At 37.9% G+C, this 24,817-nt stretch overlaps 6 protein-coding genes and 1 pseudogene across 7 annotated transcripts; 3 read left to right on the forward strand and 4 right to left on the reverse strand.

Moving 5' to 3' along the window:
- LOC104776806 (protein EXECUTER 2, chloroplastic-like) lies at positions 89-4,511 on the reverse strand. Its single transcript, XM_010500935.2, has 12 exons — positions 3,976-4,511; positions 3,749-3,865; positions 3,576-3,641; positions 3,006-3,112; positions 2,843-2,924; positions 2,200-2,646; positions 1,644-1,883; positions 1,380-1,506; positions 1,121-1,287; positions 944-1,018; positions 606-698; positions 89-525 (listed from the first exon to the last, which is right to left on the reverse strand). The coding sequence occupies exons 1-12, from the start codon at positions 4,288-4,290 to the stop codon at positions 418-420; spliced, it is 1,944 nt and encodes a 647-aa protein (XP_010499237.1). The 5' UTR covers positions 4,291-4,511; the 3' UTR covers positions 89-417.
- Positions 4,555-8,795, forward strand: LOC104776805 (alpha-mannosidase I MNS5). 2 transcript variants are annotated; one of them, XM_010500934.2, is made up of 15 exons: positions 4,555-4,851; positions 5,120-5,162; positions 5,253-5,318; positions 5,400-5,461; positions 5,555-5,654; positions 5,836-6,018; positions 6,092-6,140; positions 6,256-6,435; positions 6,599-6,719; positions 6,840-6,921; positions 7,012-7,097; positions 7,538-7,638; positions 7,750-7,891; positions 7,981-8,128; positions 8,339-8,795. In XM_010500934.2, the coding sequence occupies exons 1-15, from the start codon at positions 4,676-4,678 to the stop codon at positions 8,564-8,566; spliced, it is 1,767 nt and encodes a 588-aa protein (XP_010499236.1). In that variant the 5' UTR covers positions 4,555-4,675; the 3' UTR covers positions 8,567-8,795. The 2 variants fall into 2 exon arrangements, with proteins under 2 accessions (XP_010499236.1, XP_010499235.1); XM_010500933.2 differs by lacking the exon at positions 7,012-7,097 and adding an exon at positions 7,341-7,426.
- LOC104776807 (F-box protein At5g25290-like) lies at positions 9,283-11,048 on the reverse strand. The gene is made up of 2 exons (XM_010500936.2): positions 10,706-11,048; positions 9,283-10,586 (listed from the first exon to the last, which is right to left on the reverse strand). Exon 2 carries the CDS (start codon positions 10,550-10,552, stop codon positions 9,416-9,418), a length of 1,137 nt encoding a protein of 378 aa, XP_010499238.1. The 5' UTR covers positions 10,553-10,586; positions 10,706-11,048; the 3' UTR covers positions 9,283-9,415.
- LOC104776808 (ubiquitin-fold modifier-conjugating enzyme 1) lies at positions 11,169-12,389 on the reverse strand. Its single transcript, XM_010500937.1, has 3 exons — positions 11,919-12,389; positions 11,770-11,831; positions 11,169-11,443 (listed from the first exon to the last, which is right to left on the reverse strand). Exons 1-3 carry the CDS (start codon positions 12,249-12,251, stop codon positions 11,314-11,316), a joined length of 525 nt encoding a protein of 174 aa, XP_010499239.1. The 5' UTR covers positions 12,252-12,389; the 3' UTR covers positions 11,169-11,313.
- Positions 15,521-16,886, forward strand: LOC109130472 (annotated as a pseudogene).
- Positions 17,424-18,215, reverse strand: LOC109130474 (uncharacterized mitochondrial protein AtMg00310-like). Its single transcript, XM_019240049.1, has one exon. The coding sequence runs from the start codon at positions 18,213-18,215 to the stop codon at positions 17,424-17,426; it is 792 nt and encodes a 263-aa protein (XP_019095594.1).
- Positions 22,857-24,754, forward strand: LOC104778904. The gene is made up of 4 exons (XM_010503315.2): positions 22,857-23,251; positions 23,731-23,890; positions 24,408-24,500; positions 24,638-24,754. Exons 1-4 carry the CDS (start codon positions 23,037-23,039, stop codon positions 24,752-24,754), a joined length of 585 nt encoding a protein of 194 aa, XP_010501617.1. The 5' UTR covers positions 22,857-23,036.

Below are 24,817 nucleotides of genomic sequence, written 5' to 3' on the forward strand. Positions count from 1 at the left end.
TATTTTCGTCTAGCCAAACGTATAATACGTTTTTATTGTTGTTAGGATCGTTAGCCAATGACGATGATAGTTTGGTATAGTTGACCCCTGTTTTCAATTATATGTGATACCTTGTAGTAGGGATGTTCATTATATTTGATCATACAAGTCTTAATGGAACACAAAAACAAACTGATGTGCACCAAACCGGATAAAAGAAACATTGAAAGACCTACCCAACTAAAGCCGTAATGAAACTATCCAGAGTCTATTTGGTTTAAACTTGGTTAGTTATATCATTAAACCAAAAACTAAAACAAAAGTTCTTGCTACTCTAAACACTCTCTCGAGGTAATCTTGGTTTCAAAAGTGCAAGGAACAAACAAAAGGAGATTCTAGTTACAATGTAAGACGGCGTTTTGATCACTAACGATTTGGTCACTCAGGCAGTCTCAGACGGTTGAAAAGGACCAAGAAACTCTTCTCAGGGTCAGGGCCAATATATAGAAATCCAAGATCCGCGCCTTTCACATATGGTCCCATTCCCTGTTCAGAAAACCACATCCATTTAAAACCCGAAACACTAATAAATGACGGTTGTCTCTTTTGTGTGGTCTATGTATTACCTTTCCGTTGAGTTTTAATAGCTTTCCCGCGACCCATTTTGGGTTTTCAAACCCAACGTCGGCGACTCTTCCTTGTCCTCCGTAACTCGCAAGCTGCATATATGTAAACATCTTCTTAATAAAAGCTTTTGATTCAAATGTCAATGTGGTTGGAACCCATGAGATGTCTGTCTAAGCTATTGTGTCATTAGGAGATTATATCGTTTTTGACTCTTTTTCAGGTTAAGTGTTTAGCTTAAGCATTTGATTTTTGACTCTTTTATTGATTTACATGGCTGCGCATGCTTTTGTTTTGGGTTCTGTAACTGAAGCTCAGGAGATGAGGAAAGTATTATTACCACTCCCAGTTCTTCTGGAAACAATCCATGATCCGTCATGCGACTCCCATTCCCAATCCTTGCACGAAATGTCACCTGCCAAGAATTTGTGAACCTATCTTAGATTTTTCATCTCAAATAAAAATGTCACGATTTCTAAACAAAGATTAAAAAAAACATTGTTCAAAATTATATAACCTGTCCAGCCGGCACATTTGGATCTCCTGTCAACTTTACAGCCTCAACATATTCAAAGAACTCTATATCTGATGCGTTGCTTCCCTCTGCATTTTCCCACCGACCATACTTACGCTTAAGTTGCACTATCTCCGTGCCATAAGGCCCGAATGCACCCACATATAGGCCTGCACTTCAATTCAGAACATATTCCATGTTACGTTGTACAAATAGCCCAAATCAAAAGAAAGAATATAAGACTAATGCACAATATGCTTACCGTCAAAAGGGTCTAGGTTGCTTTCAGGAGTTATGATTCTATTATATGATGTATAGTCAGAGAAACAAATTCCTTCTTGTGCATTTTCGAAACCAATCCTGACCATCTCATCCAGAGTACTCGATACCTAGAACAATAAGCTAACATTCTTTAAATTTAAAAACATTAACACGACAACATAAAGAGGTTTTAAATAATAACAAACTCCTTGATCTGATTCTAGAGTTCAGCATTATAAAAATGGTATGAATTCAAGCAATATACCTTCAAAGAAGCTTTCTCTGAACCCCAGAACGTCTTGGCAACCTCTGGTGGCATCAGATCTGAAATTCCTTGAGGTGAAATAGCTGTTACTTGTTCCTTGGGCGCTCTGTATTGCATTCTGTCCATACTATAATCAAACACCTTTTCCCTAGGAACATGCAAGATAAAGGAATCTCTTTTAGCATCCATTATATCTGCTGAAACACGATCAGTATCATCATCTATAGAGGAATCCTCTATGTTGTGTAGAACNAAACTCCTTGATCTGATTCTAGAGTTCAGCATTATAAAAATGGTATGAATTCAAGCAATATACCTTCAAAGAAGCTTTCTCTGAACCCCAGAACGTCTTGGCAACCTCTGGTGGCATCAGATCTGAAATTCCTTGAGGTGCAATAGCTGTTACTTGTTCCTTGGGCGCTCTGTATTGCCTTCTGACCATACTATAATCAAACACCTTTTCCCTAGGAACATGCAAGATAAAGGAATCTCTTTTAGCATCCATTATATCTGCTGAAACACGATCAGTATCATCATCTATAGAGGAATCCTCTATGTTGTGTAGAACCCCTCCGATGACAAGCTTAGTGTTTAAATGCTTTTCATAATCTGCACTATCCATGGATGAAATTTCCTCAATTCTGTCATTTTCTCCTTCTTCTTCCTCTTCTTCATCAGAAGAATTTGTTTCCTCAATGCCTTCTCCAACCAGCTCTTCAGTAGCATCATCACTACCTACAATCTCTTCCTCAGTGATTTTAATACCATCCATTACTTTCAGCTTTAGCCCTGGGATTTTATCTTTTAGAAATTTCAGCACATGTTTAATTCCTTCTTCAGTTGGTTCCCCAGCATTCAGTAGCTTATCTTCTTTTTTATCCACCTTCACTTCACTTCCTCGCAAATCTCCAATGGATGGATCATCAATTGAGGCATTCGATGATTGCGGTCCGCTTAAATAGGAGTTCGCGGAAGTGGTAAGGCATTTCGTCAAATACACTACCTGAAAAGGCAGTTATTAGATTCAAGTACCATCCGTTCAAAGTGGTTAATCAGCGCTTTTAAAGAAGAAGAAAAAGACAAGAAGAGTGACTGGACGAGCAACTAATCTTATACAATAATACAAGACTCAAAAGTACAAGGATATAATGTCACCAGAACTGCTAATTACTTCTACGAATGTGATTTGCTTAAATTACCTGCATAACATATCCTCCATCGTTGTCTTTAACAACGAAAATCTCAAACAGAGGTGTTCCAGCTGCGCCAGCCACAAGCTGTCTGTATGAAGCAGTTATGAGATTCAATTTCCACCAACAATTAAAATAAAAGACTAAAATCCTCAGCATAATCTGGTCTCACCTTGGACTGTAACTCTTGGCAATAAACCTACCAACACCGGGAGTTATGTGTACAATTCTGCCAAATAGTTCCGCATAATCTCGAGGACGACTAACCCACCAGCCCACCTACGTAGAAGACCAGAAACATGATAATGCTTTAAAATTCCAATCCACAGTCCCTTTAAAAGCATAGATTCTTGACTAGAGATTTGGGCAATTATATGATCTTGGCAGGTTGACCAGAGAAACCATCAGTGTTCCTTCACTTATGTCAGCAAAACATATATTCCTTCAACTAACCTTAATAGTGAACAAAACACGAAACATTTTTTGTATCACTAACTAGCTTAAGAACTCTTGTAGTTTTCGTCTTTTTCCTTGATACAGGTGAGTAGGTGTCATCTAAGACTATATCATACAAGTATATAAACACTTAATACATCGCATTAAGACGTCCAAGGTATCTTGTGAAATCTTGGATTTTGTTACTTTATGTATAATTTGGGGGTGTAGATGTGAGTTAGGACTACTATCTTACAAGCTAAGCAAGACAGAACAAAAAAATATAAAGACGGTAAAACACAATTACCAGTCCACATCCTGTCTCATTGCATAACCTGGAAGCATCCTGGTAACGCTCTTCGCTTATTGCAGTCTGCAAGGAAGTTTAAATCATATATACATCTAAGTAAGAAGATGACATTACGAGTTTTTGTATGTTACCAAAAACAGAAAAAGAAAAAAACACAGAGAGTCTTTAACCTGTAACTGGCGCATAATCTCAGCCACAGCATCATCAACAGTAGCTTCAGCAATGGCTTGTTTCAACTTAACTGCTTCTTCAAAGTCTTCTTTTTTAACGGCCTCTTCAAGTTGAGACTGTTACATAAGCTAGAAGACTCCAATATTAGAAAACTATAACCACCAACCAGAGTAAAAAAAAAACAAAACCAGAGTGAAAAAAGCGGGAGAGCTTAGATGGATAGAACCTTGAGAAGAGAAACAACGGCCTCGACTTCTTCAATCTCGGAGAAGTGACGGTTCCAACGATCCCAACCCCACTTATCCTCAGACGAACTCGTGGTATCTCCGTCATCAGCGGCGGCGCAATTTCGTAAACAGCTCCGAGACGGTGTTTTAGGGTTACAGGTTGATATAGAAGAAGCGCCGAAGAAGTGTCGTAGGCCGATAGATACGGAGAAATTAGAGCGTTTGTCCGGATTTTTAGGGCTGAAGAGGAGATGAAATCGAGGAACGGAGATTCTTCGACCGAGAAGGCATGAATGATGATGAGTTGTCGCCATTAGAAAGGACGAACGGACCGGACCGATCTGAGAAGGGGTTTTTGACTGGTTCGACGATACCTCAAAAAGACCCTTGTCTCTGTGTTGGGTAGGGGAAGATGATTTTTGTATTTGAGGGGCTCTTTGGGTAAATTTGTCTCACACAATCAGATTTTTAAATTTGTATTTTAATTGGAGATTTTTGTTTGTTGCCTGCTCGAAGAAGGGTAAAACCGTAAATTTAAGTAGGGAACAGATCCCCAAGAACAGACGATTGCTCTTGAATCGAGAGATCGGACGCGGCGGAGTGTGGCGGAGGAGGAGGAGAGAGATGATGAATGCGTCAAAAATCATCCTTCCTTGATTCCTCTATTTTTTTCATTTGATTGGTTTCTTTCTTTATTATATGAGATACACAGCTTCATCATCGATCATGATGTCTTGTACTCTCCTCCATCCAAAGAAGCGTCTCTTCCTCTGCTTGCTTGTTTCTCTCGCTTTCTTCCTCGTCGTCGTCGACACCTCCTCTCAGCAGCATCTCGAGGTCAAGAAGAAACTTATGCGAGAGAAAGTACGCCAGATGTAAGCAGCGTCTTTCATTTCAATCTCTTCATTAATTCTTTGTTCAGCTTCGTTAGGAATTAATTAGCTATACTGTGTTTGAGAGGGTTAGGTGGAACTTTAAATGTGAATTTTTTTATATAAATTTGACAATTTGTCCTGAGGTGCGCACTAGTCTGCATTTGGTTTCTTTCTAACTTTCAAGTGTAAGAAACAAACCATGGTTTCTGAAAACAAAGAGCAAGCAAATAGTGTATTACTGATGATTTATTCATTTCTCGTTTTACAGGTTCTACCATGCGTATGACAACTACATGGCTTACGCGTTTCCGGTTAGTGCACTACTTCAACTTAATTGTTATAAGTTGATGAATTCCTCCTGCTGCTGTCTTTGAGTTTCATTGCGTACTGATTTCGGACAGCATGATGAGCTAAAGCCTCTTACAAAAAGTTTCACAGACTCCCTCAGTGAGCTGGGAAATCTCAAGGTAAACTTACATTACTAGCTCATTCAGCTTCATTAAACGATTTTGAAGCAGAAGCTTGACTCCAATATTTCTGATTTCCAGCTTGAACACCTGCCAACAGATTATAATGGATCAGCTGTAACACTTGTTGAATCCTTATCCAGGTATGCTATACAAATCTGAATGCATTCCATTTTTAAAAAAAAAAAAAAAAAGCATTTTTAACACCAGTTTGACATGATTCTCCTTTGTCCCAGCCTTGCTATATTGGGAAACAGTTCAGAGTTTGAAAAGGGGGTTCACTGGCTCTCAGATAATCTAATATTCGATATTGATGCACGGGTCAACCTTTTTGAGGTAAATAACCCAGTCACTTCATACGAAGCTTTATTTATATATTTGTGCTTTGGTAGAAGTCTAGTTCAGTTGATGGTCAAATTCTGTTGAGGTTTGTGTCAAGAATCTTGATGTGTCCCCAAGTTCCATTACTCGCACTTGATGATTCTAACTGGTGCTCTTTTTTGCTTTTGATCTGCAGTGCAATATAAGAGTTCTTGGAGGACTTATCTCAGCTCATCTTCTTGCAATTGATCCAACTAATAGGTTGATTCAGGGGTCCTACAACAATCAGCTTCTTCAATTAGCTGAAGACCTTGGAAAACGCTTTTTACCAGCGTTTGAAACACCAACAGGATTACCATATGCATGGATTAATTTGAAGGTACTGAAACGAGCTTTCGTTTCTAGTTTTCTTGGAAAATGAAAGTCTGACCCCAAATAATATCTTTTGGCAGAATGGAGTAATGGAGAATGAGACAACTGAAACAAGCACTTCAGGATGTGGTATGTATATTGTTTTCCCTTGTTTCTTTTACATTCTTAAACACATATATTTTTCTTTGATGAAACTAGTTTTTCCGATGTTCATAGATTTATTAATATACATTTTACACGTCAGGTTCTCTCATTCTTGAAATGGGAGCACTGTCACGGCTCACTGGTGACCCTAGGTTTGAATCAGCTGCATTACGTGCGCTTCGTCAGCTATGGAGGATGCGAAGTTCATTAGATCTGCTTGGGACGACTCTGGATGTGGTAACTGGGGAATGGCTGGAGTACTCCTCCAGCATTGGAGCTGGTATGTTGTTCATTTTCAGAGGGAATCTAGTGGCATTTCTTTGTCTTTTTCCCTAAGAGATGGCTGCAAATCATTTTACTTTTATGTGCGGAATGAATTTGTGCCTTAGGTTAATGTGGTTATTCAATCTCTGATGTGTAATTTCATTTCTGGTCTTCTAAAGGGGTTGACTCTTTCTATGAATACCTCTTGAAGGCTTATATTCTTTTTGGAAAAGAAGACTACTGGCAAATGTTTAGTTCTGCTTATCTGGCATCTCAGAAGTATTTCAGACATGGGCCTTGGTAATAATATACTAGCCTGGAAAAATGTACTTCCACACTCTCTATTATGACACTAAGACTTCTATTATGATCAAACTGAAAATTGCTAGATGTAGTAATGAGTTTATTTACCTAATTTAGGTACCATGAAGCTAATATGTGGAGTGGGAAACCTACTTATTGGCAGCTCACAAGTCTTCAGGCGTTTTGGCCCGGTCTACAGGTATAATGAATGAATGGATTCTTTAAATTTCATACAAAAACAGTTGAAAAGGGGATCTGCTGATTCTCATGCTTAAGTTTTTGCTACTAGGTTCTCGCTGGAGATATTGCAGCTGCAAATTCAACGCACCGCGAGTTTTTCCATGTATGGGAGAAGTTTGGTGTATTGCCTGAGAGGTATGTTTTTAATTGTCTTTCCTTAGTTGGCTTCCTACTTGGATCTTGAGTTCTCTGTCATTTTAAAGTTTTCTGTTTGGACTAAAGGACGCTGAACAAAAATTTGTTCAGGTATCTACTAGATCATCAAATGATACATCCGACAATGAAGTACTATCCACTACGTCCTGAATTAGCAGAATCCNAGAAAGAACAGTTGAAAAGGGGATCTTCTGATTCTCATGCTTAAGTTCTTGCTAGTAGGTTCTCGCAGGAGATATCGCAGCTGCAAATTCAACGCACCGCGAGTTTTTCTATGTATGGGAGAAGTTTGGTGTATTACCTGAGAGGTATGTATTCAGTTTTCTTTTCTTTGTTGGCGTCCTACTTGGATTTTGAGTTCTCTGTCATTTTCAAGTTGGCTATTTGGACTAAAGGACGCTGAAAAAATATTTGTTCAGGTATCTACTGGATCATCAAATGATACATCCGACCATGAAGTACTATCCACTACGTCCTGAATTAGCAGAATCCACGTTCTACCTATACCAAGCTACAAAAGGTTTTTGTTTGTCTTTTTAATTTTCTCACCCTGAATGTTTATTATGTGAAGTGCCAGATTCAAGGCACCTCTCCATTGACAATAGATATCATTTGTTTCTTCTTTTTGCAGATCCGTGGTACCTAGATGTTGGGGAAGCAATGGTAAAATCTCTTAATTTGTACACAAAGGTGCCAGGGGGATTTGCAAGTGTCAGAGATGTGACGACCATGCAATTGGAAGATCATCAGCACAGTTTCTTTCTTGCTGAAACGTGATATTAACGTTCACTTTCTTACACGTTATTCTTTCTTATGTATACAATGTCAGAACATCACATTGGTTGGTATCTCACATTCGCAGGTGCAAGTACTTATATCTCCTCTTCGATGATTCATTTGTGGCCAAAAGGAATTATATATTTACAACCGAGGGCCACCCTATTCAGGTTGTGAGCTCCTGGCATGAGAAACTACCAAAAAGTTATTCAGGCAACTGGACGCTTTCAAAGGTCTGTCACTTGTTCCAGCTCTGTTCATTTTTGAAGAAATAAGACTTGTATGCATAGTTAGTTTAGTTACACTGCATATTAAATGTGCATAGTAATGTTATTTTTTAGTTGATAGACAGAAGGGCAGGCATTAAAAGAACCAAATCGAGTCTTAATGCATCATTAGTCCTTCCTCTGCTTCTGCTAAACTAGGAACTTGCAAATTTGCAGAGAGGGGCATGGGAAAGTGGAGCTAGCGCATTGTCACTGCAAGTATGTCCATCCATAGCTCTCAACTCTAGACGTCCTGAGCAACACAGAGAGAGTGCTTGCCATGTCCCTGACGAGAAAATCAATCATAGGTGTTGGAGCAACAAAGAGTGTGGAGTTGATGCCACTACTTGTAGACAAAGATCCTGCAGCGGAGTTGGATACTGCGGCTTATGGAATCCCTTATAACTTTTGACACAAAACAGGGCGTTTTTGAGGTTTAGGAAAGGAAAGAGAAGAGTTGGGGTTTATGAAGGGAAACTGTCAATTAATGTGAACGAAAAGCTTTGGTTGACAGTAAAATGAATAGTTGTTGCATGAGGCTGTTGTATCTTTTCTTTGAGTCATCAGTCTTGACATGGATATATATACTACGGGAGGATTAACCTCAATGAAAGGAGGAGATATTTAAACACCACAGCAATATGTCATAAAGTAACTTGATCTTGAAATAAGTTGTACACCTTACCATCAAACATAAACACCACAGGTTGTCTTGAAATTTGGAACATAAAGTCAAAGNAAGGGAAACTGTCAATTAATGTGAATGAAAAGCTTTGGTTGACAGTAAAATGAATAGTTGTTGCATGAGGCTGTTGTATCTTTTCTTTGAGTCATCAGTCTTGACATGGATATATATATACTACGGGAGGATTAACCTCAATGAAAGGAATATTATGTTTTTCTTCAAGTATAGCTTTATGAATTGGTAATTTTTAGGACCTTTACAAATTAACATAAGCTTTCTATCACTTTAATTCACCACAGATCGTGCAAAACGAAAACAATCTCTTGATGCAGATGTTGACCTAGTGCCTTCCAAGGAGTGAATAATGATGATTTGATCTGAAGTGATGGTTGTGAAATTTGGAACATAAGTCAAAGATATTTAAACAACACCCCAATATGTCATAGATTATACATCAAAAGCAAAAGATGATAACAAAGTAGAGTCTGGAAATGTGCCAACAACACCAGAGTTTGCAGCAGAAAGAAACAGAGCAAGGCTAAGGGAGGAAACCATGAGGAACGTAAGGATCAAGAGGGAAGAAACCACTGAGCATCCTTGATGTTTAAGTTGGAGAGACTGGGGAAGCGTTTGATGGTCTTTGTTGTAAGACTGAACACACAGATGTCGAGGGATGAAGAAACGCGGTGACGGATACGATTACCGCGGGTGAAATAGATGGAGTTAGGCTCAATACCAAGGGTATGGTCAGCAGGCACGGTGATACCCAAATCCAAAAAGAGGGCCTCATCACCTAGAGAATGTACCTCAACAAGCCTGGTGTCATAGGTAGTCGGGTCAAGATCTTTAGGATCCCTCTTGTAGAGGTGGAACACCCTATCCTTTGAGGTTAGCTCGTAAGTATAGACAAGCAATACCTCACCAGACCTTGTAACAGCAATGCTTTCGTTAGATGAGATGATCTTATATTTGTTGATTCTTTCAATTTCATCCCTACTCGGAAGTGGCGGCCACATTGGAAGCCTATGGTTCTGGGATACATCCTTGAAACCATTGTGCCGTCGAGACAAATCCAAGTGTCGAACGAAATCACGGGTGGCAAAGATGTAAAGATCGTGACCTTTAAGTAACATATGGTTTACGCCTCGTAACTCCAAGCGAACATCGTCCCGTGTTGAAATCTCGCGGTAATGATCATCCCCTTTCTTGCAAAACGCTACGTACTCGCTCCTTTCGAAATGCCACAATACAACGTAGTCTCCTCCTTTCTTGTCCTCGACCCACAATAGACCTCTCACATCTTTGGCAGTAGAAGGACGCGTACGAGATGAAGTACCGATCAGTACATGTCTGATTTTATCTTCTCCTTCTCGCTCAATCTCAAAATAACCCTTGAATGTTTCTAGTCCAGGAAGATCGATCCTCTCCTCCTCGCCAAACACATCTATAATATAGAGCTTCAATCGAGAATCTATCACCAGAAACCACTTGCCGGAGCTTGCCACGAATCGATACCCTGAAAGGTCACTCTTCGTCTCGTAAACCGTATCATCGGCTGGGTTGTACACACGACAATCGTCCTTTTCTTGAGACAGCATCAGCAACGGAGATCCGCCTTTTGGCTGCAGAATCCAACTCGAACAGAGGGCCTTTGCAGACTCAAGATCCGGACAACTCAACTGTCGTTTCAGCGTACATCTCTCCATTATCAGGATTCAGGACGGATACTCTCTCGTACGTCTGTGAAGTTTGAGAAAGAAATTAAGCGTTAAGTTGCGGATATAAATACCAAATCCCAATTTGAAACTTCCACAGCAAGATAGTGGATATTAGGACAAAATATATTTTTTTTGCTTAACCTAGTTTTTCCCAATATGTAGCATGGTCACGGCGTACTGGTGACCCTAGATTTCAGTCAGCTGCACTACGCCAGCTACGGAGGATGCGAAATTCGTTAGATCTGATTGGGACGACACTGGATGTGGTAACTGGGGAATGGCTGGGGTACTCCTCCAGAATTGGAGCTGGTATGCTGTTCATTTTCAGAGGCAGATTTTGAGCAAGTAGCAGAATATGGTCTCTAAGCCCATATGCTTCTATGACTCATATTTGCTAACTTCCTTTCCGGATCAAAGAGCCTGTATCAAGTTAGCATACCATCTTACTGATTTTACCAAGTTTGCAGTGTTGGGTTTTTCTTCCTTGCTGTGGTCAATGAGCCAGTAAAGAATCCCACAAAAAAAATGTCACAATATAATTTCCAAATCTTGCACAAAGTAGGAACATCATATAACCATTCTCTAGTAGTGCAAGTATTTATAATAAAACATTGCAACAGCTTTAAATCTTTATTCATGTAAGTGTTTTTATGGGGCAGAAGTATCCACCTCAGTCATTTCTGAGTTCAGCTATAACTGAATAAACAAACACCTCAACAATTATGAAATTGAAAGACAGGTTACGTAGATTATGATTCCGAAGATGTGGCTGCGTCATCTTTGTGCTTAATCATGCCGGAGTCCACAAGAATTGGAATCTCTGCAGCAAGCCATGGAGCAAGTCCCAAACAAAGTGCATGCGCTATACCAAACCTAGGACTGCATAAACAAAAGTCATTCATCAATGTCAAAAAAAAAACGAGGAGGTGCTCGTAGTGGCGATAGAAATGGAATGCATAATGAGTTTAAACCCAAGCTCAGTATTTTTAACAAGGGAATAGTAACACGAAAACATATAGAATGTAAGTCGAATGAGATGTACGTTTTCATTTAGGCCTAGCACAGACAGTTGTACTCGAGTTTCCTGGTCTACAAACTAATCCAATAAACATCTTAAGGACAGTGATTCTTTCATGATTCCCTCTAAAACACTGCTGCATGCTTATCTTACAATGTCTATACAACCAGAAAGCATATAAATTTACCAGTTCTTGGCCCAGAGCGGCTTGAAATGTACAGTCAAGCATATCTTCCCACCTCTATACATCTATAGACACAAAACAAAACAAAAACATCAAAGACAAACTCAATTGTCTACAAACCACATCAAATCAAAACAAGAAAGCCTTTTTACCTTCTGGGTCTTGCCGTCAATTTCGGGCAGCTCAAGCTCAGGAGCAGTGGCCGGGTAGGTGATAGGGATATCGAACTGGAGATCGAATTCGTACTTGAGAAGGTTGTGAACATACCAACACTTGCCAGTCCAACGAGTTCCTTCAGGATTGGAGGCAGAGATACGGAACCAGTCATTGTCGTTGGACTTGTTCATTTGGGTATACGCAATCAAAGACTTGTACTCCTCTTTCAGCCTCTGTGTCCATGCCGCGCCGTCTCTTGGACCCGCCTTTGTCGTCAGAAGCGGAATTCGCGTTAACGTCGACTTCGTGCTCGGATCCCATCCTTCCATTTTCTTCGCCTTTGCCTCGCCCACAGATTTGATTTGGGCGTTAATTCAAAACCCTACTTTTTGTTTTGTCGATCGGAATCGGATGCTTGGATTCTGATTCCTCCTCCTCTTTCTTTTAGCTTTTGCTTTTGTTTGTCACCATTGTAACCGAAACAAAACAAAAGTCAAACCGTATTGAATCATCCGATTTTGGTTTGATGTTGGTTCATTTGGTTAACATTGTTTGATTATTTGGTTCGGTTGGGTTGGTTTGGTTGTAAATATTATTGACTGTTTTTTGTTTTTCTGAATATTTTTTCGTTGGTATTTCTTTTAGCAAGATTTTTTTTCAAATTAGTAGTAAGCTGTTTCAATTAAAAACTAGTAAAAGATATAATTCTGCTTGCTTATTGGATAGAGAGTATGTGGAATGATAAAAAACATATTGAGTTAGAAATAATAATAATAATAAAAATTATACTCCGATTTAGAGTATAGCAGTCAATTGGGTGGGCCGGCCGAAGGTTTGTCCAGTCCAAATATAAACGGACGAACGATGCTCTGGACCAATAAATAAATGGTCTATATGGGCGAATGATAGATTTAGTCCACATACCAAATGGGCAGCAACTAGATGGACATTGGACGTGTCCAAATTTTTAAAATTCTAAAGTTTTAAAATTTGGAAAAAACAGAGACTTATCTCTAATTTCTTCGTCTCTTCTTCGAATCGCTCCATCTCTTCGAATTTTCATCTTCATCTTCATCTTCATCTCAATTCCGACATTTGTTAAGGCGACGCCAAGGATGCCATTAACACACACTAAATTTTAGAGTTTATACACACATCTACCAAATTTTAGCTACACAAAAAAAATTAAGTTTTTATTCAAAATCTTTGTGATGATAATGAATTATTAGGTAAAAATAAGACATGCATGCACATCTCGGATTCTCGGATTATCCAAAAGATGATCACAGATCACGTTCTCAACATATTTATGGGTTTTTCATAGTATTAGCATCCGTATTTATGCAATTCAAAAAAAAAACAAATAAAACAAGCTGAGATAATTTGGTTGAGTTTGTAATGTCAAAAGATAACTTTAAAAAAGATGGCCCTGGTGAAATAGCCGTATATGAGATACACAAAATTGTTAAGGTTTGGCAATATGATAAATTGTCAATAAAGTTATTCTTTGCGTTATCTCAATATGTGGCAAAAGTCAATTTCGATAATGATTTAAAGTTTCTGCGTCGTTGTGGTTTATGAGGAGAAAAACAGTATAATAAAAAAATTATGGTATTTGTAACATTTTGGAAAGAAAAAAGGTTAAAATGTTTGTAAAAATCCTCCATAAAATACATCATACCAATAAAGTATGCCTAAATTACAAAAAAAAAAACATTTTCTTTTAGAATTGTATCTAGTTTACAATTTGTAATATATATGCCTTCAGACTTGTGTAATTTTAGTAAAATGGTACTTCTATACACTAATAGTCACTAGATTGGTATCCGCACTAAGTCGCGAGTTGTTTTTAATTTTTTTTTGTATTTTCTTGAAATAATATTTGTTTTTATGTTGTTTGGAATCAAATATTATAACGTTGAATTTCTCAACCACATCATTAGTTTTTTTCTAAAAATACCACACTTTAATCTTTTTCTTCCAAAAATACCACAACATATTTTTTTCCAAAAATACCACAAACACCAAAAACTGAATTTTTAATTTATAGAATTTATCTTTCTAGGTTTGGATAGACAAATTTAGATTTAGGGTATAATTTTTAGGAGAAATGATTCAGGGTTCATGATTTAGGGTTTAGTTTTGAATATAAAAACTTTAGTATTAACAAAGTATTTTTTAAGTATTAACAATTATTATGTACTTTAATAGAATTACAAAGATGATTATATAACAAACTTAATATTATTTGTGCTTAAAATTTCTTTTTTAAATTATATTCTTATGAAAAATTAAAGATTTTTATTAAATTATTTCGTAGTAAAATTTACATTTTTTCTTAATTAGTTATTAATAACTTTAGTCATATAAGAAATATGCTATTTTCTAAATAAGAAATATGATTTTATTTAAAATTATATATATATATATATATGGGTTTCCTAAATAATAAGAAACAAATATTCTCGTGATTAATATGGTTTTTTTTTGTTTAGTTTTCCTTACGAGTATAATTTAAATAAATATTGCAAAATTTAAATACATTTTCAGATGAACAATTCTTGGGTTCACTCCTAAGGTGAACTCTTTTGTTCACTTCTCCTTATTTTAGCCATTAAGAATCTGACATTTCATAATACATTTAAGAACCTATTCATTCACCTCATTATAAAATAAGGAAACAAAATCTGTATACATTATCATAAAATTAAAAACTTTAACCGCTTATTTGTAAACCCAAACTGACATATAATTTCATTCTAGTTGTAAAATCTAAAGCCGAACCATCTCATTTGTAAACCCAAACCGACATAAAATTTCGTTCTAATTGTAAAATCTAAACCCTAACCATCTCATTTGTAAACCCAAACCGACATATAATTTCGTTTTAATTGTAAAATATAAACCCTAGCCACTTCACTTCATGTGTAAACCCAAACCGACATATAATTTCGTTTTAATTGTAAAATCTAGACCCTAACCACTTCATTTGTAAACCTAAACCGACGTATAATTATGTTTGAATTGTAAAATTTAAACCCTAATCACCTTATTTTTAAACCCAAACCGATTCATCATTTCATTCTAATTGTAAAATCTAAACCAAGCAATTATTTAACTTTCCTTAAAAAAAATTATACACCATTTGTTTCCTTAATTTGTTTTGCTTTTTAATTTAATTTTGATTTATTTTTAAATAAAATAATGTATAAAAGATTCTGATTGGTTGAAAAGAAAAAGTGAACAAGAAAGTTCACCTATGAATGAACTAAGTATTTTTTTTTCAGATTCTAGCCCGATAACCCATTATAAACGAAACATATATTTCTACCCGAATTCAACTTTATTTAATTTCGGGTAATTTTCTAATTTTGAATCAGCCGAATTCATTTTGTATTTCTCTTTTACTAATATAGATATTTTAGGACTATCACCTATACTTATTGATATAAAAAATTATGTTATTTTAATTCACCATAGATCGTGCGAAAAGAAAACGTCTCTTGATGCAGATTCTAGCAAGTAGCAACTATATGGTATTTAAGCCCATATGCTTCTATGACTCATATTTGCTATCTTCCTTTCCGGACAAAAGAGCATGTACCAAGTTAGCATACCACCTGCAAAATCAGTCATTGATTTACCAAGTTTGCAGTGTTGGTTCTTGCAGAAAAAACATGTGAAGAGGATCTCAAAAACAATGGCCACAGAATAAAATGAAAGAAGGGTTCTAGTGTTTTGTTTCATATCAGCATAATAGCCAAGGCCATTTTGGTCATGATTATCACAGATGCCGAAGACTGGAGCAGAAAGGAATACAAAACTTCAACATAACAACTCTTAAGAGGACCTGATCCTGCTGTCGTAACAATAGTGATAGGTCTGTTTGAAGACAGAAACTGCAATTCATGACTTAACCTACAAGAACAAATGAAGTGATAGGAATTGAAGTGCTTCGTAAGTCTTCCTTAATAGGGTCTATCAAATAAAGTGTCTGCGTCTCTTCCTTTGTTGCTCTGTTTAACCAAGGATTTGGTTGTCCCACGTCCATCTCACTTTCACTGAGGCATTTTTAAAAAAAATTAAAAACTCTTTACTAGTGCCTTCCAAGTTCCAAGGAGTGAATAACGATTTGATCTGAAGTGATGGTTGTGAAATTTGGAACATAAGTCAAAGATATTTGAACACCACCGCAATATGTCATAGATTATACATATGCATAGATTTAAATATTTTACATTATATATATTTACTAGTTTTTCCGATGTTCATAGATTTATTAATATACATTTTACAAGTCAGGTTCTCTCATTCTTGAAATGGGAGCACTGTCACGGCTCACTGGTGACCCTAGGTTTGAATCAGCTGCATTACGTGCGCTTCGTCAGCTTTGGAGGATGCGAAGTTCATTATATCTGCTTGGGACGACGCTGGATGTGGTAACTGGGGAATGGCTGGAGTACTCCTCCAGCATTGGAGCTGGTATGTTGTTCATTTTCAAAGGGATTCTAGTGGCAATTCTTTTTTTTTCCCCTAAGAGATGGCTGCAAAATCATTTTACTTTTATGTGCGGAATGAATTTGTGCCTTGGCTCTTCAATCTCTAATGTGTAATTTTATTTCTGGTCTTCTAAAGGGGTTGACTCTTTCTATGAATACCTCTTGAAGGCTTATATTCTCTTTGGAAAAGAGACTACTGGCAAATGTTTAGTTCTGCTTATCTGGCATCTCAAAAGTACTTCAGACATACATGGGCCTTGGTAATAATATACTAGCCTGGAAAAATGTACTTCCACACTCTCTATTATGACACTAAGACTTCTATAATGCTCAAACTGAAAATTGCTCGATGTAGTAATGAATTTATATATCTGTTTTAGGTACCATGAAGCTAATATGTAAAGTGGGAAACCAACTTATTGGCAGCTCACAAGTCTTCAGGCGCTTTGGTTGACAGTAAAATGAATAGTTGTTGTATGAGGCTGCTGTATCTTTTCTTTGAGTCATCAGTCTTGACATGGATATATATACTACGGGAGGATTAACCTCAATGAAAGGAATACTATGTTTTTCTTCAAGTAATTTTTAGGACCTTTACAAATTAACATATAGCTTTCAATCACTTTAATTCACCACAGATCTGCAACATTTTTGACATATTGGATCCGCTGGTATCATTCTTGTGCGAAGTTGAGTTTGTGAAGCAATGGCGCCTGATAAGCATCTCCAGATGAAATGGTGAAGTTTTGGTGCGAGTTTCAGTCTCCATACCTCCTTTTTTAAGGCTGTCAATCCTTGAGGAAACATTGGTCTCTGATTCTCCGGTATATTAACATGGGTAGCAACCCAGTACCCTGATCGTACGTTATAATGTCCATTCTTAGAGTAAGCCCATGCATAAGTGTCATGTTCTGCATATCTAGAGAGGTATAACTCCTTTGCTAATTGTTGATCCACTGGAGTAAGCACACCTTCAAACATGTGAGGATTCCATTCTCTTTTTCAATCTTCCCACCACAAATCAGAGACTGTCCAACTGGCATCTATAACTGGACGTGAAGCTGGTCGTGGAGGGAGGGTAGGCAACCAAGGATCCTCCCAAATTTTTGTTGTTTGACAATTCCCTATCTTAACTTGGAGACCAACTTGTAATAACTCCTTTCCATATTGGATTGATTTCCAATTATAAGAAGATCGAGGACCAATAACTGTTTGTAGATAAGATGAGTTAGGATGATACATACCTTTATACAGTCTTGCCAATAGACTTTGTGGATTGTTCATGATTCGCCAGGCTTGTTTAGCTAAAAGGGATCTGTTGAACTCATGAAGTTCTTTAAAACCCAAGCCTCCTTCAGACTTAGGGAGAGTCATTTTATCCCAAGCAACCCATGGAAGCTGTCTACGACCTTTTTCTTTTCCCCACCAGAAGGTAGCAAGAACACTTTGTATCTCTTCACAGATAGACAAAGGCAGTAAGAAACAATTCATCGAGTAAACTGGAAGTGCCAATGCCACTGATTTAATTAGTATCTCCTTTCTAGCAGGTGATAAATATTTAAAAGACCATCCTTCTGTTCTTTCTTTCACTCTATCCACAATATACTGAAACATCTCCACATTTTTCCTTCCAAACTGCTCTGGGAGCCCCAAATATTTACCCCCTCCACCAACATTATAAATCTTCAAGTGTCTCTGTAATCTCTGTATTTTCAGACCAAATATGATTAAAGATTTATCATAGTTTACCTTTTGACCAGATATTTCTTCGTACTTCTGAAATATGGTCGCCATATTCTGACAATCTGATTCAGTAGCTCGACAGAAGAAGAGAGAGTCATCGGCGAACAGTAGATGAGATATAGTAGGGCACTCTCGTTCCAAACGTAAACCATGTATTGCTCTGTTTTCAATCGCTTTTGTGACCATATGACTGAGGACTTCTGCGCAAAGAAGAAATAGGTAAAGGGATAGCGGGTCGCCTTGGCGAATGCCTCGTGATGGTTGTATGTAACCATAAGGGGAGCCATTTATTAACACTTCAAAGGAGACAGTGCCTACACAAGTCATAATCCACTGTACCCATTTTCGATCAAAGCCAAACTGAATCAAGACTCTTTCCAAGAAATTCCACTATACTCTATCGTAAGCTTTGCTAATATCTGTTTTGATAGCCATGAGGGAGTGAACCAATTCATGCCCTAGTAGGACATTATCTGAAATATTTCTTCCGGGAACAAAGGCGGCTTGGGAATCGGAAATAACTAACCCAAGCACTTTTTCAGTCGCATCACCAAAACCTTCGAGATTATTTTGTAGTTAACAATGCAGATACTAATAGGACGATAGTCGATCATACCTTTAGCATCAGTCTTTGGAATAAGGCAGAGTTGAGTATGATTAACCGTTTGATCCAGTTCTCCCGTGTCAAAGAAGTGACGAACCATACGACAGACATCACCACCAATCAAGTCCTAGAACTGTTGATAAAATCCTGCTGTAAATCCATCATATCCGGGAACTCGATCTGCACCGATGAGGAAGGTTGCCTCTTTTATTTCCTTGTCTGTTACTGGCTTCATCAGATTATCATTCATCTCATTAGTGACTTTTCTTGGTATGTCAGAGATGATACCTTCATAATCCGTGCTTTCAGTTTCTGTAAAGAGGTTTTGGAAGTATGTTTCTGCAACTTTACCAATGGCACTATCACGGAAGTGCTCTATTCCATTCTCATCAATAACTGGTTTGATTCGGTTACGAGATTTTCGAAGCTTGGAAGTAGCATGAAAGTACTTGGTGTTGCGATCTCCCTCTCGCAGCCATCTATTTATGCTTTTTAATTTCCAATGTGTTTCTTCATCCCGGTAAGCCTGATTTAGCTTTCGTCTTAGGTGTTGGACATCCTGAATCGATATTGAGTGGTTTCTTTTTGCTGCATCTAACTGAACTTTAAGACTCTGTATCAACTCTGCAGAATTCGTTTTGTTACGTTTCTTTCATTGAGATCTCTTCGACACATCTTGAGCTTATTGTGAAATCCTTTTGAATCATCAATTACCCCTCGAGACCAACCTCTGTGGACCGAAGCAATAAAATCGTCATCCCTTGAGTAACGTCGATCATAACGAAATTAACCTCTTTTTTGTCTGAATTTCCTCTTCAATCTCAATAATTACTAGAGCATGATCTGATCCAGCTAGTGTGAGAAACTCAGAACCTGATGCTGGATACATTGTTTGCCAACCGGTATTCACAAAGACTCGATCAAGGCATGATTCAATTGTTTTTTTCTGTTGTTTACCCACCCAACTGAAAGGATTTCCTTTGAAAGTCAAATCTTTCACATTGCAGCAAGATATCATGTTGTTGAAGTCTCTACAACTGCTCATACTACGAGTTCTACCTCCTTTTTTCTCTGAAGCATTCAAAATTTCATTAAAATCTCCACATAACATCAAGTGACCAGTTCTGGTCATAGAGAGTCGTTGTAGTCTTTCACTTGGGATGGGATTACCATAGATACAAGATAACTAGAAATTGAAAGATTTATATTGAACATAAAGATCTATTAATCTTACATCATAGGAATTGACTTGAACAGAAAGACAGTTTTTCCAAAATACAGCTAGACCACCACTTAAACCTCTAGGAGAGACCAAACACATATCTTCAAATCCCAAGCTGACTCCCAGATCTCTAATGTAGCTGTTTTGTTGCTTCGTCTCCATAAGGAACATCAAGTCCAAGAGATACATTCTTTGCATCTCTTCTGGGCGTCAAACTGTCAGGGGTTGTCCCATTCCCTGACAGTTCCAAAAGCCAACTCTCATGGGACCGGTGGTGGTACCGGCCCCACCAAGGCTCCGTCGTTCTGTTGCTGCTTTGTGGACTCAACATTCCCATCTTCAAGCTTTATAGCAGAACTCTGACCTAATACCCATCCAGTTTGACGTTTAACTGAACTTGAAGCTACAAACTCATCATCATTCTCTTCACACTGTTTTCTCTTTCGAATGTGTCTTGCCAGCATCTCAACATCTCCTGTGTTATTACCTGCATCATCAATAAACGCAGGAATCGGGTTACCTTGCTCCTCCTCAACATATTCCTCCTCTACAGAACTGCCAGAAGAGATACCCTCCAGAGCATTTTGATGAGGATCAATGTCTGAAAGAGTATCCATATTGTCTGAGTTTGGCGCCTCAGGACTGTTCTGAATATTATCAGGCTCATTAGCTTCATTAACCGCTTGTGGTGGGATGTCTTCATCAACTTCTTCTATATGAACCCCTGGATTTCCATGATACTCATGGTTACCATCATCATCATTATCAGCCCCGTTAGATTCATGACCTCCGTTTTGGAGAAGACAACTACCAGCATCATGAGTCATCATACCACAGACAGAGCAGAATCCGTGAAGACGTTCGTAAAAGAAGCTGATGACCGTATTAGTTCCCGGAGTGAATTGATAGTGTCGCTGAAAACGCAAGGGATGCACAACATTCCAATTAATCCTTACTCGCACAAATTGGGTACGGTTTGGATCATCAGCATCGAAATCAGTACTCATCATCTCTCCAAGGGATCGTGCAATTGAATCAACCACACCATGATTCAAATACTGCAGAGGAATTCCCCGGATTTGTATCTAGAAGTGGGAGGATCCATCTCCGGAATCCATCGTTGGAGGACCAGCATCCTCTCTGCGTGTGACCATGGACCACGACGGATAACAGTCTCCAGAGATTCTTCCGAAGGGAAGACGAATTGGAATCTTTCATCTTTGATTTTCTACTATTCGGCCTCGAACAACACCAATTAGACCCCAAGAGCGAGGAAGGGATGCCACGATTTGACAGAGGTTTTGCTTACGAGGCATCAAGGGACGACCAAGGAGGCAAAAACGGTTTTCATCAGCCGCTTGTTGAACCACCGCTTGAGGTAAGGTGAAAGGAACATCCTCAATGCCAAGATCAATGTTTTGAAGGGCTCTGCGAATGTTGTCTGCCATGGGTAGGGAGTGGAGGATTAAGAAATATAAAAAATCGATCAGGGATTGAGGAAGATAATTGAAAATTATAATCCCAAATCGTTTCCTTATATAGAGTATGACCCATAGTAGGACAACTGCTAAATCTTGGAAACCGATCACGAAAGTACAGGGGGTAACTGCACGAACATGGAGAGAAAGAAACCGCTCCACTTCAGCATCAATAACTGTCTGAATCTTCACTTGAAGATGAGACCAACAGAGAGAGGGGTGAAGAAGAACTGCCAAATCGCCCAGAAAGTCTCCTTTTTTTCTTTCATTTTTTTGGTTTTCTCTAGTTGTTACCGTTGACTTCTTCTGCTTTCTTTTCTAAAAAAAAAAATCTTTATATTAGGATGTATAGTAATATAATTCTAGTTTGAACAAAAAAAAAAGGTATAATTCTAGTTTGAACAAAAAAGTAATATAATTCAACAAAAATGGGCAAATGTCTTGCTTTTTTACAAGTGAAAGAAAACTTCGAATGAAAAAAATTACTTCTTTCATATTTAATTTTCAGCATATTGTTCAAGCAAACTTAAGTTGAGAGTAAAAGCTAAATTAATGTTTGTATTGTTTCTGTTCCCACCATTAAGCTGCATCCCTACATAAATTATGCATCATGTATGACAATCGAGCATAGACGCCACATAATCTATTCAAATCCTCTACAAGACTACTAGCTAGCACGTACTCATTTGAATGATCAAAATATTATTGGGGTATAAGTGGAGTTAGAAGACACTTTGTTGAATGCACTACGAGTCCTTCCTATACTTGATATTGAGAACATACTACATAAACAGGCCTGAACTCATATGTTCCACGTGCTTTCTCCAGAATGTGTTTTATTTTCGCTTATCTCCTGCCCGATCGATGTGGGGATGGATCTTACAACTTCAATATGAGGCAGTTATCTTTGGATCTTAAGAAAAGTAGACAGTATTGCGATGATGTTCCGTTCATGACTGCAAAGTTTTGTATTGGCAATGCGATGCTTAGCGAGACATAATCTATTATGTTTCCACATTAATTAATTACACTACTAATTCAATAAAGCTAGTTGAAGTTCATATCGCTGAATTTTGTTTTGTTTCCAAGTTACATTATCAAGCTAATATAAATGAAGCTGATTCATTTGATAATGTAAATTTCTGCAATAGAGAGGAAAAAAAAGAAACAAAAGAAGCTGATTCAGCTGTCTTAAAACTGTGCTAAGATCGTGTTACTAGAAGTCTAGAACCAAACGGTTTGGCATATAAAAGAGCTTTTTGGTTAGGTGAACATAAAACGGCACTCATTTCAACTCCCAAGAGATAAAACGACAAGGTGTTTGTGTGTATGGCGGAATTAATTGAAGCCATCCGGGTTTTTTTTTTCTTTTTCTTTGTTCTCCAGCATTTTTTGTATTTGTGTAAAATTTGCCTAATTGCTCTGTGTGCTGCCGCGTCTTTGTCGCCGAGATTCTTCTTTCTCCTTCTTCTTCAACCTTTGAAAAACCCTAAAAAGATAAGCGTCAACTGCGGAGGCACCGTATTATCTACCTTGACAATTCCGCCGGACGAATCTAGAATCCAGTAATGGCGGCTCCGGCTGCCGCGACAGCGAGGGCACAGGCGCTATCTCTCCTCGCCGCTGCCAATAACCACGGCGATTTGGCTGTGAAGCTCTCGTCTCTCAGGCAGGTTAAGGAGATTTTGCTGTCATTGGAGCCGTCTTCGTCTGCTGAGATTTTCCCCTATCTCGCAGAACTCCACTTGTCTCGTGAAATTCTAGTCCGCAAATCCCTTATCGAGTGAGTTCCTCTGCAATTTTTACGATTCGTATCTGTTTGAATACTTCCTTCTTCTTCTTTCACCCTGGCTTATATCTTCCCTTGCTCTGCACGAACTCGTAGAACAATTAATATGTACTTTGTTGCGTGTTTAGGGTTCTTCTGTATTTTTCCCAATCTGGAAAAGTGTTTGATGTTTCCTATCGTAGCTGATGTGTTATATAAGTTTTGCTTACGATTTCTCTAGTCGGCATGATTGTTTGTTTTTTTGGTGCGATAGATTTGAAACTTCCTCAGCAATATTGTGGATATTAGTCGTCCATTTCTGTTTTAGTACTTAGGCATACTTTTTAATTCCCCTTGCATAGTTGAATTATCGCAAGTTTGTGTTAAATAAACTAGGTTCTTAGTCTACTTTACTTTGGGGGTGTAGCTATTCATGGTGAATAAATTTGTCTGACAAGGTAAGAGACTGGTTGATCGATTCTTCTGGCTGGCAGGATCATTGAAGAGGTTGGTTTGAGGATGCTGGATCATTCTTATGTTCTAGTGAATGTCTTACTAGTCTTATCAAGGGACGAGGATCCAGTTGTTGCAAAGAAATCCATTTCTGCTGGCACCACTTTCTTCTGCAGCATCTTGGAGGAGATGACAATGCAGGTTCGTACCTTTTTTTTCTCAAGTTAGTTATGTTCTTTTATACACATATGTTGTTTTGAGATTCCTTCTTGGGCTCTTTGCAAAATCATACGATTGTAGTCAATAACTACCAGCAAAGGTATCTTACATACTCATAATTAGTTATGAAATTGAACTGTTAACCCATGGAATCAGTCATCTTGTTTTAATTTTCAAAACTTCGGTTGGTTTTTATGTTGGTGCTACCTATTTAAAATTTAAAGCTAGTGTCATAAGGCTTTAGGGTCATATGAAAACGTGAATAGAATAAAGCAGGGCAAGTTTGCTAATTTCCTGTTTACGTTTTGTTGGGTTTCTGATGTCTTTCCCTTGATTTTCTACTATATTTGAAGTTTATTAGTTTAATTTTATATATTAATAAAGCTTTGAGATCTTTGTGGGTGTTCCTGTATAGTCACCACAACAATGAACAAAATCATTAGCATTGATATTCCCTATTACTCTCGCTGATATATACTATTCTTAATGATCCATGCAGTTCCATCATCATGGTAACGTTGATCGTTGGTGTGGGGAACTATGGACATGGATGGTTAAGTTCAAAGATGCTGTCTTTTCCGCTGCATTGGAGGTATGCTGGCTGTTTATAGCTTCTTCTTTTTGTATGTCTGTTCCTCTCGTGTGGTTTGATCTTTGGTGGAGTATTCATTCTGCTTCTTTGACAATTTAAGGTTTTCTAACTTAAAGTCTGTTGTTCTTTCATAATAGCCTGGCTGTGTAGGGGTGAAAATTCTTGCTCTAAAATTTATGGAGACATTCATTTTGCTCTTTACTCCTGATGCATCTGGTCCTGAGAAAGTTTCCAGCGAAGGTATTATGTTCTGATCATGCAGGTTTTTCTTAAATTCCGATCATATAGTATGAACCTGGAACCGCACAATACTGATT

The sequence above is a fragment of the Camelina sativa genome, chromosome 3 (assembly GCF_000633955.1).
Source record: "Camelina sativa cultivar DH55 chromosome 3, Cs, whole genome shotgun sequence".
Classification (NCBI taxonomy): domain Eukaryota; kingdom Viridiplantae; phylum Streptophyta; class Magnoliopsida; order Brassicales; family Brassicaceae; genus Camelina; species Camelina sativa.